This window comes from Macrotis lagotis, chromosome 1 (assembly GCF_037893015.1).
Source record: "Macrotis lagotis isolate mMagLag1 chromosome 1, bilby.v1.9.chrom.fasta, whole genome shotgun sequence".
Taxonomy (NCBI): domain Eukaryota; kingdom Metazoa; phylum Chordata; class Mammalia; order Peramelemorphia; family Peramelidae; genus Macrotis; species Macrotis lagotis.
The window spans coordinates 764,070,029-764,087,627 of record NC_133658.1 but is presented as its reverse complement, the minus strand read 5'-3'; the positions used below and the strand labels follow the sequence as shown (position 1 = coordinate 764,087,627).

General features: G+C 34.7%; 1 protein-coding gene across 5 annotated transcripts in view; it reads right to left on the bottom strand.

Moving 5' to 3' along the window:
• Window positions 1–1,212: 1,212 nt before the first annotated feature.
• Window positions 1,213–17,599, bottom strand: part of DEUP1 (deuterosome assembly protein 1) — a 116,102-nt gene continuing 99,715 nt past the window's right edge. For 2 of the 5 annotated variants that reach the window (XM_074216448.1, XM_074216449.1), the window contains 2 exons: window positions 11,785–11,920; window positions 1,215–2,449 (listed from right to left, as the gene is read on the bottom strand). In XM_074216448.1, the coding sequence (XP_074072549.1) occupies window positions 2,273–2,449; window positions 11,785–11,920 (313 nt within the window). In that variant the 3' untranslated portion in view covers window positions 1,215–2,272. Of the gene's footprint in view, window positions 2,450–11,784; window positions 11,921–17,599 lie in introns of all 5 variants that reach the window. The other 3 variants (XM_074216445.1, XM_074216446.1, XM_074216450.1) reach the window with 2 other exon arrangements.

Genomic DNA, 17,599 nt, shown 5'->3' with positions numbered 1-17,599 from the left:
AGGGAGGAAGATGATGAGACTATTTCAGCCTCCCTTGAGGCAGGTGATGCTTTTGTGTTCTGGGAGGCAATAAAGAAGCCCTCCTCACAGCAGGCAGTAGTTTTAACTGGGATGATTTCAGTCAAAAGCGGAACCTTGGCCTTGGGATGGCCTATTGAGCAGTATAGAATGCCTGGCAATGTAGAGGCCAGAGAACCAGATCTGGGTCTTATGCCAGCTGGGAAGGCCTTTCTCAAAAAGACCCTGGGAGATGAGTGGTCTGTATCCTGGGGCCATTGGTGGGCCTTCTGGGAAGGTCCCAAAAGGAATTAAGCTCCTCAAGGGCAGGAACAATTTTTTCATTTTATGCCAAATTCTCAGGACCTAGGCAAAGTGCCTTTTATGAATTGGAATGCTCAGTGTTTGCTGAATTGATGTAGCTAAAATTTATTTCCTCTAATGTTTACCACAGCATCCTGAAAACAGTAGATATTAAATAAATGTATGCTGTATTGAAGGGAGTTTGCTTTGAAGCTCTTTCAAGTTGTGGTTATTTTATTACCTAGTACAAACTTAAACTATCTTTTCCCTATGAAGATCAAAAACCTAGTAACCATTTTTTTCATCTTCCTACCACCTACTTCTGATTGATCTCAAACCCTCATATCTGGGGTCACTTTGATCCAACTTTGTACCCTAATATAATCCTAAAGGGTCAGAGATGGAAGGAAGAGAAGAGGAAGACCCTTTTGGATACTATTTTTTGAGTTTAAATCATCTTTTCCTTGTAAGAGGTGATCATGAAAAACTGAGAATAAGAAATTAAGAATTAAGTACATTAAAGGATGTTTCTTTTCAGAACAACCCATCCAAAAAATGCAAAAAATATGCATCAATATATAAATCCATCTCTTGGGGAAAAAATCCAAAGCGATTACCCTCAAGATTATGTGTCACTAATGTTATCTTTCTATATAAAGGCTAACACATTAAAAAGAATAATTACTCTGCTAAGTTCAGAGCTTTATAGAGATAGAGAAAATTGTTGTTCAGATCTCCATTTTAGCAGACAAATTTCTAATTAAAGTGTCTTTACACTAAAGAGAAAGATACTAGCACAGATTTTGGATACAGGAAAATATGTGTATTGAGACTTTTTACCCTTCAAAAGACAACCCTGAATACTGTTGAATTTGCTTTATTTATATTAAGGTTAAAAAATTAACCAGGAAATGAAGTGTCCAAAACTTTTATTTTTCTTGTTATATAAAGCTTATGTTGATATAATCTAATTTGTTAGAGGTTATACCATAAAACATACAGTAAATACAATATGGCTAAGATAATATTGTGGTGTTTAACCATCTGTTTGTGTACATCTGTACTTCCTTATTACTATGCAGAATGAATTGAAGCCTTTTACCATTATAATAATAGTGCTTTCCCCCTTAAATTTTCCATCTTGATCTTCAGCCTTTTTAAATAGAAAATAAAAAACTTAAGACCTCTGGGAGATGTGGTTAGTCATAACCTTTGCAGGAAAATTCATTTTGGTACTTACTCAAGAAAGTCAAACTCCTGTCCAAAGGATATTTTTAGAAAATGAAATAGAATTGGGATGGATATATTTTGGTAGAGTTAACTTTACTGTTCATGTTCACATGAATAGTGAAGTAACAGGAAGTATTTCATTCAGGTAGCCTTAACACAGCACATTTGAAATGTGTCATGAACATCTTATATGACCTTCACAATGTTAATGTCATAGGATCATCAGAAAAGGAAATGCAACACAGAAATGTATCAGTATTTTCTGTGAAAATAAATGCTCATATTTTAAAGTAACACAAACATCTAAATTTTTTACATGAAAAAAAATCTCACATTTTCAATTTTAGTTCAACTGAGCTATATGAGATTGTTTTATATTTCAAAATGCTTGTCCGTCCTTAAGTTCCCTTTTGTCTTTATAGAGGAATTAGATTTTTAGTGTACATGATTCAAATGGGAAAAGAGCTGTATAGTTAATTCCAAGATACTTCTAAAACTAGAAAAATCTCTATGATAGTAATCATGTTTATTTTATGGCAACTCTATAGCAGAACACTTTAGGACATTAGTGCAATAAAGCAAACAGCTTTATAGAACAGAATACTATTGTGTAGTTGCCTTGCAGTAACTACTTACTCAGGAAAACAGAACAAGATTTTTCAGTTTCATTCATCAATTTTGCAAATGTTTTGCCAGAGATTTTTTTCTTGGGGGGGGGAAGCAGATAAAAAAGTTTAAAGGCTCATATATGTCTATTTTGTTTTAGTCTGGTGTATTTATTGAGAGTATATTCTGTATGTCTTTGCAGTTCATCTATATGTGTATTTAAAAGCTTTTCCAGGTCTTTCGCTCGTTTCTCTTCTTCCATAAAGAAATGCTGTGCTGCCAAAGAAGCAGGGAATGACATCTCTGGGGGAGACTGAACCAAAAAAATAAAAAGGAGTCAGCTGAGAAAAGCAAGAACAATGTGGTTTTTTTCCCCCACATTTATATGGTACAATCCATCCCGAAGAGACAGTCAAATACTTTACAAAGCCCATGATTTGCATTATATCATCTAAGAATATAACATAAACATTTCTTTTAGAGCAACTCAGGCACAGTTATGTAAAGGGGGAAGGTGAGATAAATAGAATAGAAACACCAATTATTGCAATGGAACACTCCCAAGTAGGCAAACAGGTTTTCTCATCAAAAAAAGCCACTCCTAAGTGAAAATAAAAATAACTTTCAGGATATATTTTAAGGAGGGCCTATTCCAACAGAGGATAGTTTATTTCTATTGTGGGAAGGATTTGCTTCAAAAGTTAAATAGATTTGTCAAAGACTGATCTCTCACTGTTTTTGATTGACTTCATAGTAACCATTGAAAAGAGATGGGCAAACTCTTGAGTACATCATCCCCGCCCCCACTTTTATAATTAAGGTGCTTCACTTTTATAATTAAGAACTCTGAAATATCCCTAACAATAAATTCCTCTATGATATTTCTCCCTATGCTTCATCATCCATCTATTCTCACTAGGTTTTTGCTCTAGAATTCTTTACTTCCTTATCTCATTGCAACTCATGATTTGCTGAATTCCAGTCCTGGATTGCCTTTATTGTCCACCTCCTTCACTTCTACTCCTCCACAGCCAATGAGTCCAGTAAAGGTGTGTCAATTGGATCCATTAAAATTTTGTGTAATCTAATCTTGACTAGGCCCTTAAGACAACTATTTTACTCTTCGGTAATTGACCTTAATTATCTGGTCTCAGATACTTCCTAGCTGTGTGGGCAAGTCGCTGGGCCAGTCACTTAACCCTGTTTGCTTCAATTTCTTTACCTGTAAAATGAGCTGGTTCAGAAGGAAATTGCAAACCACTCCAATAACTTTGCCAAAGTAACCCCAAAATTTGGTCACAGAAACTGACTTGACTTAAAAGAACAACTCACCCTATAAAACAATTACTGAACTTTTTCTGCTGCCCTAAATACAATACCAAAGCTATGGGACTTTGGTACTTGCAGATATGTAAAATGAAGTTAAGACTGTGGGATATATGAATGGATAATCATAACCCCCCCCCCCCTTTTTGGCTCAAATTCACTTGCATGGGAAACCAGAGAGGATCTTGGGAATGTTTAACCAAAAGTTAATTATCTGTTAACAGAAGATTTCAATCTCAGACACAGGGGATAAAAAGAAAACACATGCTCTTAAATTGGGAGCAGTTTTCCTTACTTTTATCAGCAGGGTATGGTGGTGGCTCTGACTAAAGGGCTATCAAACTTCTCAGGAAGGTGGCCAGACAGTGGCTCTGAAGAAATAAGAAGACAGTAACAGGAAGGAAGGTTCAGAGGGCACCAACATTCCCTGAAGCCACTATGTGACTATGGGGTTAACATTTGACTGACAAAGATTCTTGGTTCAGAGCAGTAGGGGTCAGCAGAACAGTGTCCAGGGAAACCATTCACCCAGCAAGGTGAGCAGTGTAATGACTTAACCAAATGACAGTGTTAGTCCTCCAGGGTCAGAGGTATGAGTGACCTGCCCTTCTGCCTTGGCCACAAGGCTGGAGTACCCTCATGAATGATCCCTATATGTGCCCATTCTCTATTGATAGTATGAATATTTGTGGGAGAATGTGCCCTAGGGTCATGGGAAGAAATGTTCTGTGCCGATTTTTTTACAATGATATTTTATTAAATTTCTTTCCTTTGACCTAATTGTGTCATCTGACTGTTTAGAGAAAAACTAACATTAGGGTCCAGAGAACACTTTGAATCTGGGTTAGCTATTTTGAGGACTTAATGTACTAGAGATAGGTACCCATGCATTCCTTACAATGGGTGTTCCAAGCCCCTTCTTTCCTTTTGCCATCCCTTCCCTTCCTTCTAATATGACCTTCACTTCATACTATATAAAGTCATTCCCTATGAGCACCCTCTTCTCTTCTACTATACATTTAAAACACCTTGACATCATCCCTTTGTTTTCTTTATTCCAATATGAATTCCTTCAATCTCTAATGAGATGACCTCTCTTCACCAGTGCCAATCCCCTCCTGTACCTTTGATCCCATTCCCTCCCATTTCCTCATATATTGCCCCATCTCCTTATTCCATTTCTCTAATTTTTAATCATTATCTGCTATCTCATTCCATGAGTTCTTTATTTTTTTAAAAAATCATCTATCATCTCAAGTTCTTATCCTATCTTTCCTCTTTCATAGTCCAATTTCTGGTAAAAAAAAAGCTGCCCCCTCTTATCTTGATTTTCTTTCTAAACTTGAAATTTGACTCCTGTTATCATCACTTAACAGAAACTGGCCTCCAGTGTTTTCTAGATACTATATCTAAAGGTCTTTTCTCATTTCTTATCCTTCCTGACAGTGTACAGCATTTGATACTGGTGATCACTTTATCTAATTTTCTCTCCTTTTGGCTGATGTGTGGGGTTTTTGAGACCCTGCCCAGTCATGGTTCTCTTCCTACCTCTCAGACTACTCTTTATTAGATGGTTGTTGGATGATCATTCTTGTCCTGCATCTTTCCTGAAGCATAGTGTAAGTCAAAGGTTGGTTGAGGCCCTCTCTCTTCTTTCTTTATATTCTATCAGGAAATTTCATCTGCTTTCCTGGGTTCAATGATTATTTCTCTATAGACATCTACAATACCATTGTCTCTCCTGAAAGCCAGATCTAAATCATCTCTTAGACAATTCTAATTTGATGTCTTTTAAGCATCAAAAATTCAGCATCCCAAACAGAACTCTTTCCTTCATGTTCCTCTTTTGAAATTCCCTATTTCTACTTGTGGTCACCCCCTTTTTTTACCTAGCTTCAAAATATTGAAAAGATTTTCAACTTTTTCACCTTCTCCCTCTGCCCTGAACCTCTTTTACCCTTAACATCCATAACTTTTTTAATGTTCATCTCCTCTCCATTCATATAATTATGAATATCTCTCACTAAGATGACTGCAAGAGCTTTCTAATGGACATCTCTGCCTTCAGTCTTCCTTGACTTCAATTCACCTTCCACAGACAACAAAGTGATGTTTCCAAAACACAAATATGACCACCTCACTCCCCTACTCATAACATTTCATGGTTTTCTATTGCTCCTAGGACAAAATACAAATTTTATTCTAAGAGTAATGCTCTCTCCCAGCAAATGCCTCTATTTGGCAAAGAAAACCTTTTGAAATCTGGCATGAACCTATCTTGCCCATGACATTCCATCCCCGCCCCCCTCTTTTCTTTGAATTAGTTGTTCACCAGATTTGGAAGTCCCTAGCTTCTTCCAAAACTCTGTCCAGGTTATAACTCCTATTAGATTTTCCTCACCAAGAAATTACCTTGTGCTCACTTTGTATATATTTTAGTATTTATGTGTACAAATCATCTCCCCAGACAGAATCTGAGCTCCTGGAAGGAAAAGATCATTTCATCTTGTTTTTGCATTTTACAGTACTTAGCATGGTGTAGGCTCTTAATAAATGTTTGTAGATTGATTAATAAATATCTCCAGAAGTAAGTGTCAACCCCCCACCCCCACCCCAGTGACAGAATTTTGGGAAAAGTCTTTTTTTGTCCTTAGAGACTTATGGCAATCCAATCCCTCCTCAAAATGGGTCATGCAAAAATATTTTTTAAGTTATGGATCTATTTGGAGATTGTTTGTTGCCAAATTTACTCAGAAAAAAATTAATAAAAAGCCCAAGGGTAAAGAGCCAACACTCAAAAGATTCAACATTATTGTGTTTAATTCTTTTTAAAGATATTTTCATAAGAATTGGAGCATTCCCTACTCTTTTTCTATTTTGTAGTCTGTATCTCTTCCATATGTCATCTATGTGTAGGAAGAGTATATAATGCTTCGTCAAGAATAAAGATTTATGAAGCTTTATGAAGACAAGATAAACAATTTATGGGTGGGTTTTGTTTTCTGGGCTTTTTCCTCCCTTCCCAATGAAACCCTTTCTCCAGCTCAACTACTCTCTAAGCTTACCTTTTTCATTCTTGTCAGGACTATGAATTTCCCAGTTCCTCAGTTTGTACCTGATATCCTGTTTGACTTTTTACTCTGATCCCTTCCTCCATATTCGATCTATCACAAAACCCTGTTGGTTGCTTTCCTCCTCCACACCTTTGAAGATGTTCAGCTGGCAGAACACCAGACTGGGAGGTGGGAAAGGGTACATGCACAATAGTTGCTTTCACAATCTGAAGTACTATCACGTGAAAGAGGGATTTGATTTGTTTGGCTTTATGCCCAGAAGGCAGATCTAGAAGCAATGAATAGAATTTGCAAAGAGCTAAATTTTGGATTAATTTGAGGTAGGGTTTGCTATTATAGTGATCCAAAAGTGAAATGCCCTCCCCTTTGGAGGAAATGGAAGTCTGAATGGTATAAGACGGATGCTTTCTTATTGGAGGACTCCCAGAAACATCTGCTAAGAGGAGGGGAATTCTTGTTCAGGTATGATTTGAACTAAATGACCTCTTAAGTTCCTTCTAATTTTGATACTTCCCCATAGTCAATATTTTTACAGCTTCCACTGCATCTGTGGAAACTTTTTTGTTTTACATAGGAGTATTTTTTAAAATTATATGAAGTAGAATGATTTTTTTCTCCTTCTAGAAAATCCTGTTCACTCTCTTATTTATCCTAACCACTTTTATCAACTTCTTTTCATTTCTACACCTTTTCCTCTCTCTTCCAACCCTCAACCACAAGATCTTCTCTCAAATTGAAAAGATGACTTAGCTTCCTGATTCATTGAGAAATCTGATGCCATCTGGAGGAAGCCCCTCAGATTTTCTCTTCAATTACTTAATACTTGACATCATTAAAAACAGTCTCCTTGCTCTGCCTCATTACAATAGGAGAATGAGCTCTTCTCCTTAAGGCCAAATCATTTCCTTGCACTCTTTTCCATTGCTTTTTATTTTTGTATGAACTTGATTTACAGCAGTCATCTTTTTTTTAATTTATCTTCTATTTCTTTGCTCTCCACTGGTTCTCTTCTATCTGCCTTTCACTTGCTCAAGTTTTCCCAGTTCAAAGAAAAAAAATACTTCCCTTGATTCTCCTACCCAATCTACCCAGCTATCTAATCTCTCTCCTTTCCCTGCTAAATTTCATGAAAAAACTATCTATACCTGATAATTTCACTCCCCCCTCACTTTATGCCTTAACCCCATACATTCTTTAACTTGTTCCCTGGAAACCCCTGTCAGAGATTGTTAATGACCTCTTAAATTATTAATTGGTTTATAGATTTAGAGTTAGAAGGGATCTTTTTAAATTTTTATTTAAGGCAATGGGGTTAAGTGACTTGCCCAAAGTCACTATGCTAGGCAATTATTAAGTATCTGAGGTCCTATTTGAACTCAGGTCTGAGGTCTTATTTGAACTCAGGTCCTCCTGACTCCAGGGACTGTGTTCTATCTACTGCACCACCTAGCTGCTTCCACATTTTTAAAAGAATTTTTTTTTAAATGGAAGGGATCTAAAACATCAGCTAGCTCAATTCCCTAATTTTACAGAGGAGTGATTTCCCCAATGTCACATAAGTATTAATTATTGGTAAAACCAAGACTTGAACCTGGTTGACTCCAGATGCAGCTCTTTCCCCTGTACCACAATATTTTTTTTTCAGTCTTCATATTTCCAGAGCTCTCCAACTTCTGACTGTATTTTCTTATAGATATTCTCTCCTCCTTGGCATTAGAAAACATTGTCTCCTTACTCTACTCTTATCTCTTGCTCTTATCTCTCTTCTATTTATATACTTTATTCTGTTTTTTTTTACGTTTTTGCAAGGCAAATGGGGTTAAGTGGCTTGCCCAAGGCCACACAGCTAGGTAATTAAGTGTTTGAGATCAGATTTAAACCCAGGTACTCCTGTCTCCAGGGCTGGTGCTTTATCCACTGCGCCACCTAGCCACCCCCTATATACTTTATTCTTTAGAAATCATAAACTCTCCATCCAATCACTCATCAAGTCCTATCAATTCTACCTCTATAAACATAGACTCTACTTCTGGCCATACCACCCTTACTAGAATATATTTGAATGAGCACAATGTTTTCCTACCTCAATCCTCCCTTCTCCGATTCATCCCTCATATTGGTGACGACAGACAATGTTCTATATTTCTAGATCTGTTTGTCATTAACTGCTGAAAAACTTTCAGAGATTCTCATGACTTACATGTAATTCCTCAACCAGTTCATCTCTTGGGATGAACCCATTCCAAGGTGGCCCTGCCCTTCACAAAGAAAAAAAAGGAAATTTCCCTGGTAGCCAGATGGTGCAGTGGATAGTGTGCCTTGCCTGAAGGAAAATTCATCTTTGAGTTCAAATCCAACCTCAGTCACTTACTGTGTGACACTGGGCAAGTCAAGGCCACCCTTTTGGATGTTGCTAAAATGGTTAGACAATGCTTCCTTAGGTGAGTTGAAATCTGCCTGTTTGCAAGTTCTGCCCTTGTTGCAAGATCTGCCCATCAGGACCAAGTGAAGCAAGTCTGCCACATGACAGCCCTTCATATACTTGAAGATGCTATCACTTTATTCCAAGTTAAGTGACCAGGGAACATATGTGAGAGATGTTTGAGCTGACAACATGCTTCTGTTCAATCAACAAGCATTTATTAAGAGCCTGTTATGCATTAGGTATTAGGGATTCAAAGGCAAATAAAGAAAAAGTCCTCTTCAAGGTATTTACATTCAATTAGGTTCCTTTAGCATTTGGAAAGATAGACAAATACAAAGTATTTTAAGAAAGTAAGAGAGACTGAAAGACAGACACAGAGACGAGACAGACTGAGACAGAAACAGACAGAGGGGGAGGGGGAGGGGAAGACAGGAAAAGACATGAAAAGACATGAAAAGAGTCTAAAAGACAGTTAAAGATTCTAAGAGATGGAGATGAGAATGGTAAACAGTATGTTAGGACTGTACAAAGATTCAGAGACAGAAGATGCAATGCTAACAGAAAATAGTCCTGCTTGGTTGATACACAAAATAACTAAAGGGGAGTAATATAAAATAAATCTGGAAAAGCAGGCTGTATCCAGATTGTAAGGGGCTTAAATTTTTAGGAAATTCTTCTAGTATCTAGTCAAAATTTCACTCTTTGCAACTTCTACTTATTGTTTCTAATTATGCCCTCTATGGATATATGGGACTATGCAGAAAAATTTATATTTCTTAGAAGCAATAGGGAGCCATTGAAGTTTCTTGAGGAAGAGAATGATTCGCTCAGGTCTGTGCTTCAGGTTATTTTGGCAAAATGTGCAGAGGATTGTTTGGAGAGAGGAAGATAACTGAATCTGGTGGATCAATTAGGAGGCTAGCATAATAGTACAGGTGAGAAGTGGTAAGGGACTAAACTAATGTGGCTGCTGTATGAGGATGTAAAAACAGCTGTGGAACTGACATGACTAGAAATTGGATAGAAGTGAACAGGATAGTGAAAGAGTGAAAAGGTGAGGAAGCCTTTAGAAGAAAGACAGCATCCTCCATAGGGACAGATGAGACCAAAGGAAGGGCAAACTGGAAGAATGGAGTAATTTATTTTGGACAAAGTGAATTTGAAATGTCTATAGAATGGTTTTGTTAGATGACAATGCTAGACTGGAGCTCAGAAGAGTGATTAGAAGCAGAATATTCTAATGATACTGTATAAACTGATATCATTAACATTCTTATCTTCTGTTTGAAAAACAAATTTGCTAATTTTTGGAAAACACTTAAAGCAGAGAGTGAGTTTGTTTAAGAATTTATAAAGTGCCCATAATAATTTTCAGAGCTTAAATATGGGGACATGTTTTATTGATTTTGCTTTGATGTTATTTTTTTCTTGTTCGAAGAATGTAATCAATTTTGTGGAAGTGAATGAAAACTAAAACTGGTTTATCTATATTTCTTATTTCTGATCTTTAAGAGTTATCCATAATCCCAAAAAGTTTTAGATTAAGATCTCTTCCTCCTTGTATGCTACCTCATTTTTTTCAGTCTCTCTTTCTTATGTCTACCAAAAATAAGAGTAACACATTTCTTTTCAAATGAGAAAAGTATTGTGTATCTGAGCTCCCATAATATATCATCTAATTAAGCCTAGTCTGATATTAGCATTTACATACAATACTTGTATTCCATGGAGATTATAAAAATCATTAAATAATATATCAAAAATGTTTTGAATGCTACACATGCAGGTTTCAAAGTCAATATACCTTACTAAGGAAAATATTACTTATTTTCAGAAAAAACACAATTCTAAAAAACAAATACTATGAAAAGCAGGTATATGATTATACCATTTACTTATTTTTCTTTATATTTAATAATATTTTTACATTAACTGCTCAAATAAAAATATATGCAGACATTTTCATAGAGTCTAGGTGACAGAGTAATTGAAATATTAACAAACTGCACAAGAAATGGTTGACAATGCTCTGTTTGAGTTAGTAATGCTCATGAAACCAGAAACAAATCTAATATGGTATCGAATCTATCTCAAGTATTTTTTTTGGTTTTTTTGCAAGGCAGTAGGGTTAAGTGACTTGCCCAGGGTCACACAGCTAGGTAACTATTATTAAGTGTTTGAGGTTATATTTGAACTCAGGTCCTCCTGATTCCAAGTCCTGTGCTCTATCTACTACGCCACCTAGCTGCCCCTCAAGTATGTATTCTAAGCTTCTGGACAACTTTCAAATTATCCAACAATGTACCATTTCTCATGCTGACAGACTAACTGAAATGAAGGACTAAAAAAACTGGATTAATTTCAACTGCTGGTGGGGAATAATATTGTCAAGATTAGAGTTCTCTTCTCCATTTAGCGATGGTATGTAATGTACTACAGTTTATTCGAGGAGGCAACTCTTTTAATAAAAATACAACTTAATAGAAATAAGTATTAGTTGTGGTTATTTCATATGAAAATGATCCCAAATTATGTTATAGTATACTTGTAGCTAAGTTTAACCAAATTGACTATTACAAAAATTGACTATTTATATAGGACATTAGATTTGGAAAAACCCTTTATCCTCTGGAGCTTCACAACAAATTTCCAGAGTTGGCAGTATAAATATTATTATTCTCATTGTACAGATGATGAAGAAAATGATGCTTACAGAGATCAAGTAATTTGCTAATGATCACACAATAACTTTCCAAAGTGGGATTTGGGATTTATAGTGATTACTCTTTTAAGGGAGAAAAACTCAAATAAGTAGCAACTCACCAGTGGATAGACTCCATCTTCATTCCCCAAAGAGCTTGCAATATCTTTGACAGGAAATATGTTACATTGGGGCTGAAATGCCATAGGTGATGATGTAGTTATCACACCTAAATTTGTTTCACAATCTTGGATAAGTCTACAAGAGAAAGGGGAATTGTCACTGTTACTATTGTATTTCTACCATTTTATCCATGAAGGATTTCTATCTCTTTGATGGTTCATACCTTCAAGTATTGCACATATCAAAATTTTCTCTTCCTGAGTTATCTGCAGTATTCACTATAAAACATCCTTATGAAATAAGCTTAGTAAAACCTTCTTTTAATTGATGCTTTTTATATTTACATCAAATTCATTCTTTTTTTTGACTTGTTTCTTTTTTTAAAATTTAATTTTTTCCAATTACTTATATAGTTTTTTCAACATTGTTTTTTTGGTAAGATTTTGATTCCACATTTTTCTGTCTCCTTCCCTTCCTTTCCCCCTTCCCATGACGACGAGTAATCTGATATAGATTATATATGTACAATCACATTTAACACATTGCTATATTAGTCTTATTGTGAAAGAAGAATCAGGGGAAAAAAGAAAAAAAATGAGAAAAAGAACAAAAACAAAATCAATTTTGAAGGTGAAATTAGTATGCTTTGGTCTGCATTAAGACTCCTTAGTTTATTCTCTGAATGATCACATTCGTTTTTGAGTATATTTGTCCCCTTTCCTGCTCACCAATTTTTCTTTTTTAACAATGAGACTTTTTCTTTTTTAAAAATGAGACTTGGAAAACTCTAAAAGGTCATCATGGATCAAAGATAAAGTTCAAATGAGGTATTGATAAAAAGTGCTAATCACAGTAGCTGGTCCAAAGTGGGTTCTATATAAATGTTTCCTTTCCCTTTATAGATTCAAAAGATTTACAGAAGTGATGGTTGGGGGTTATCAAGGTGACCCTGGAGATCATGTAGTTCAACCTCCTGATGTTGAAGGTATTCAAAGTCCAATTCCCCACCCTGCCCCATCTTATCCATTCTATAATTTGGTTCCAAACTATTTGGTTACAGAACAAAAGAAGTAATTCATATTTGCAGAAAGAATGACTTAATTGAATAAAGCCTTGTAGTATCAATAATGAGGCTCCATATTTCTGGAAGTCCATTCCGGTATCAAGGATGTTCATTCATTCAAAAAGCATATATTAAGCACTTTGTTATGGGCCAGGAAGGTGCTGAACTATTTTTCCTTTAGCTGAAAAATTGGAATTGAGTGCTGTTACTAAACTCTAGGTTGTATGGGATTTTAAGAATATGATAATTTTTTTTCTTATGGGAATATTACAGAATTTCTTAACCTGTTACAATTGAGAACTTAGTGCTCAAAAAATTGCAACTATGAACTTTTCTCATCAAAAGTAAAGGAATAATTTGTTACATATTGATTTTCTTATTCAAAAAAAGTAAAATATATATACACATACAATTAAAAAAACAATGTTTGGTTGTTAGAAGTAGTCAAACAAACATAACAAAAACAGTCACACAGTTTGCATAGGATATGATACTCCAAATACTTTTTTTCTTTTTGCTAGCCAACAAGTTATGTTTTTGTATAAATCTCTATCTGTAAAATTAAAATTAAATAGCCTGGTAATTTATACAAATATTTGCTTCAGTTAAATATTTATTTGAAAAATGTTTTTGAAAAATTATATGGGGGTGGCTAGGTGGCGTAGTGGATAAAACACCGACCCTGGAGTCAGGAGTAGCTGGGTTCAAATCTGGTCTCAGACACTTAATAATTACCTAGCTACCTTGGGCAAGCCACTTAACCCCATTTGCCTTACAAAAACCTAAAAAAAAATTATATGAATTCTCTATTTTGTTTTTAAGGTATCAAAACACTTTTTAATTTTTTTTGCAAGGCAATGAGGTTAAGTGACTTACCCAAGGTCACACAGCTAGGCAATTATTAGTAATTAAATTAAATTTTAAGTATTTAAATGTCTAAATCTCAATTTGAACTCCAGGTCCTCCTGACTCCAGGGATGGTGTTCTATCTACTGTGCCACCTAGCTGCCCCTTTAAAACATATTAATAATGAAATAGTGAACTTTTATCATTGTTACAAAAGAAAACAAAACAAAACATATTTTAGTCCTGGGAAAGCCTATACCTCTTTTTAATTTTTTCTTTTTAATCATAATCATTGTCATTCGATTGAAAATTTCTTTTTTTTTTTAAGGTTTTTGCAAGGCAGCTTGTCCAAGGCCACACAACTAGGTAATTATTAAGTATCTGAGGTCAGATTTGAACTCAGGTACTCCTGACTTCAGGGCTGGTGCTCTATTCACTGCATCACCTAGCCGCCCCTTTGATTGCAAATTTCAATACAAATTTAATTCTTTAAAAAGCTGTTTAAACTAGCTTAGCCTATTGTCTTTGACAGATCCTTATTAGATATTTAATTCTCTAGCAGTGTCCTTAATTATATTTAACCTCTATAATTTACAATTAATAGATTCATTTGATGCTTTTGTTTAGTTGTGTCAATGTACTTTTAAGATTAATTTACTATTTAATGTAATGAAATCTGCTTATAATTAAACATAAGTTGCTAGGATAGACAAGAAACTTCAAGATTTTAAATTTTATTAAATTAGTGTGCCTGAAAAGCATATAAGGTTCCTGCCATTTATTGAAAGCTACTACCAGAGTATACTGTTTTAGCTCAAGTGACTATCTTCCTGTACACTAATGTCCCAAAACAATGCTGAATTTAATTAAAATAGCTGAAGACCTTAAAAATATGAAAAATCATTTTTTTGAAACTGTTAATTCCTCAGTGTATAAACACTAATTTTAAGACTAGCACATTTTAGTAGTATATCATAAATCATAAATAATGAAATCTTTTCAGTTTTTAACCAGAGAAGATATAACTATATGGTCTCTATGCACATATATTTTTCTTATTATGCAAACATCTTCAAATTTATGCATAGAAGTAGCAATAAAAGTTAAGTGAGACATCTATAAAATAGCACATTAAAAAAACCCAACATGTTTTCCATTTTTACTTATCTAGAAATGTATCTTTTTTCCATTCTCCAAAACCATAATTACCATGGAAACCAAACAGCAAATTAAACTGAAATAACATGGTTTATGAAGTGCACAATAAGGAGGAACACCCCACAATTCAAATGGAATTATAACAACTGCGCAGTACATCTGCAAATAATCTAAAGTTGAATCTTTTCATTTGAATTAGGCTGTGTCGATACTGCACAGTGGAAAATTAGGGCAATTATCAAGTAAAACAAAACATTGTTACTTTAATTATCTAGAGATTTAAAGAAAAACTGTAATTTATCTTAAATTATCAAGATAATTGTTTCAATTGCTCAAACTGATTTTTATGTATTTGATCAGAATTAATACATTAACCTTCATTTCATTGCAAGTTTAATAAAATACGGAGACCTTCTGAAGGGAAGACTAGATTATAAATCTTCAAAATAAAAAATAATTTCACTTTAAAATTCCATTTCTTATTTCACAAAATATAACTATACAACCACTTCATTAAAACCACCTCTCATAAAATATGTTAAGTTCATCCATTTAAAGGTTAGTTTTATAAATATAATTCTTAAGACTTGGAATACTTCATGAACTGGTGTGCTCTGGTTGCCCTTTCCATACATTGTAAGCTCCTTGAATGAAGGAATTCGTTCATTTTTTTTTGTCTGTCATCAAGGTTTAGCACAGTGCCTGGGACCCATTAATTGCTTAATGAATGCTTGTTGATTAAAACTCTGCAGAATTTCATCAGAAAGACAATTTCTGGGTTCAAGAGGACCCCTCTTTCCTCTGCCCGTGGAGGTCCTGATGAGGCCCATCAAGTTCATGTTAAAGTGCCCTATAGGAATCTACTTGATGATGGAAGAATACTCTCTCCCTTGCATTATTTCTTTTAAACATTTCAACAAAAAGCACTTTCCTGAAAGTCCCATAAGGTGTTAATCTATCTTGACAAAACCAGTCCCTCCCTACTTTTGTTGTCCCTGTCATTATAATTTCTCTTGAAAAGAACTATTTCTAAGTCTCTGATCAGATTTCACATTCTGGCATCTTTCAAACATGTTTAGATTCTTTCTACCTTATCTGGATGCTGCAAGGATTTTTCAGTCTTTAAGACTGCATCAGAAGGTACTTAATTTTAACAAGCAATAACAATTTACTGCTGCCACAGCAGCTCTGATTTTATGGAATGCCATATTTGTATTTATATTCTTATTTAGATATTTTTCAGTTGCATCTGACTCTTCATGACCCCATTTTTTTGGCAAAGACATTGAGTGGTTTGCCTTTTCTATCTACAGCTCATTTTATAAATGAGATCACTGAGGTAAACAGGGTTAGGTTACTTGCACAGGGTCACATAGTTAATAAGTGTATGAGGCTGGATTTGAATTCATGTCTGATTGCAAGTCTGGTGCTCTATTATACTACTGACCTACCCTACTTACTTTATATGTGCTATTTCAAAATGACCTTTGAACTTGGTAATGTAAATATTCTTTTTTTGCAAGAAGAAACTGAGATTCTGAAACATGAGTTAATATGTCTCTGGTCCCACTATTAGTAATGGAAAAGGTGGGATTCAGATCTATCCTGACTCCATATTCATTTTCTTTCTCATTCCACCATATTGCTTCACAGACTTTTTATTTGATTTGCTGAAATCATAAAATGAATCTGGTTCTAACTACATCTTGTGGGTTTGGGTCGGTCCTCAATTGACATCGAATTTTCCAATATGTTCTGTTCTTGTTTACCACAGCTTTAGAGAATCTGGGTGAATTTCAGTTCAGCATAATAAAAAAAATATTAAGTGTCTACTAAATGAGGATATAAAGACAAAAATGAAAGAGTAATTGACTCCAAGGACATTATATTCTACTAGGAAAATATAGCATATACACAAATAAACCAATATAAGCACATGCAAAAGTGATTCTCAAAGGTAGTGCTGTGATGCATGCCTTCATTGTACTAAGAAGGAAGCTAGGAATTCTTGGAAGTGGTGCACTCCTGAGGTACCACTGCTGGTGCAAAACAAAAAAAAAAGAAAAAGAAAGAAAATGGAAGGTGGAACTCTACAAGAGCTTTAGTCTAGAGGACAAACCCAGTTTGATTTTGGTCTCTTCTAATGAGGATTGTTCAAGTGTTACTGACCTAAAACAAAAATAACAGCAGCAGAAACAATAATTGATAACATTTAAACATACATATCTATATATCTTTAAGCTTTGCACAGTACTTTATGAACATTGTCTGATTTTATCCTTACAACAACTATTATCTTTATTTTACAGATGAGGAAAGTGAGACTGAGAGAGGTAAAATGACTTGCCCAAACAAAAATGTGCCTACCCTTTGATCCAGCAATACCACTACTGGGTCTATACCATACAGCTATAGATGTTTCATTTATAATAACAAAAACAAATGAAATACACTTCCAACAAAAGTGAGGTAGCAAAAAACAAACAAAATACCCTCCCTCCAAAAAAGGGCATCATAATTCAAAGCAGAGAAAGTATTCTTTAAATACTATATTGTATAAATTCTTGTCAATTTAAAAATGGGGGGAAAGGGACAACAGCTAAGTTGATAGACTAATATCAGATAAGTTAACATAGCAAGTTGAACTGAAAGGTACATTTGTTTTTCTTTCCTAGCTGAAATTGAAAGGTGAAAAATATATAATTCTAAATTATTTTCCATTTATGAACTTATTATCAGTAGCTCCA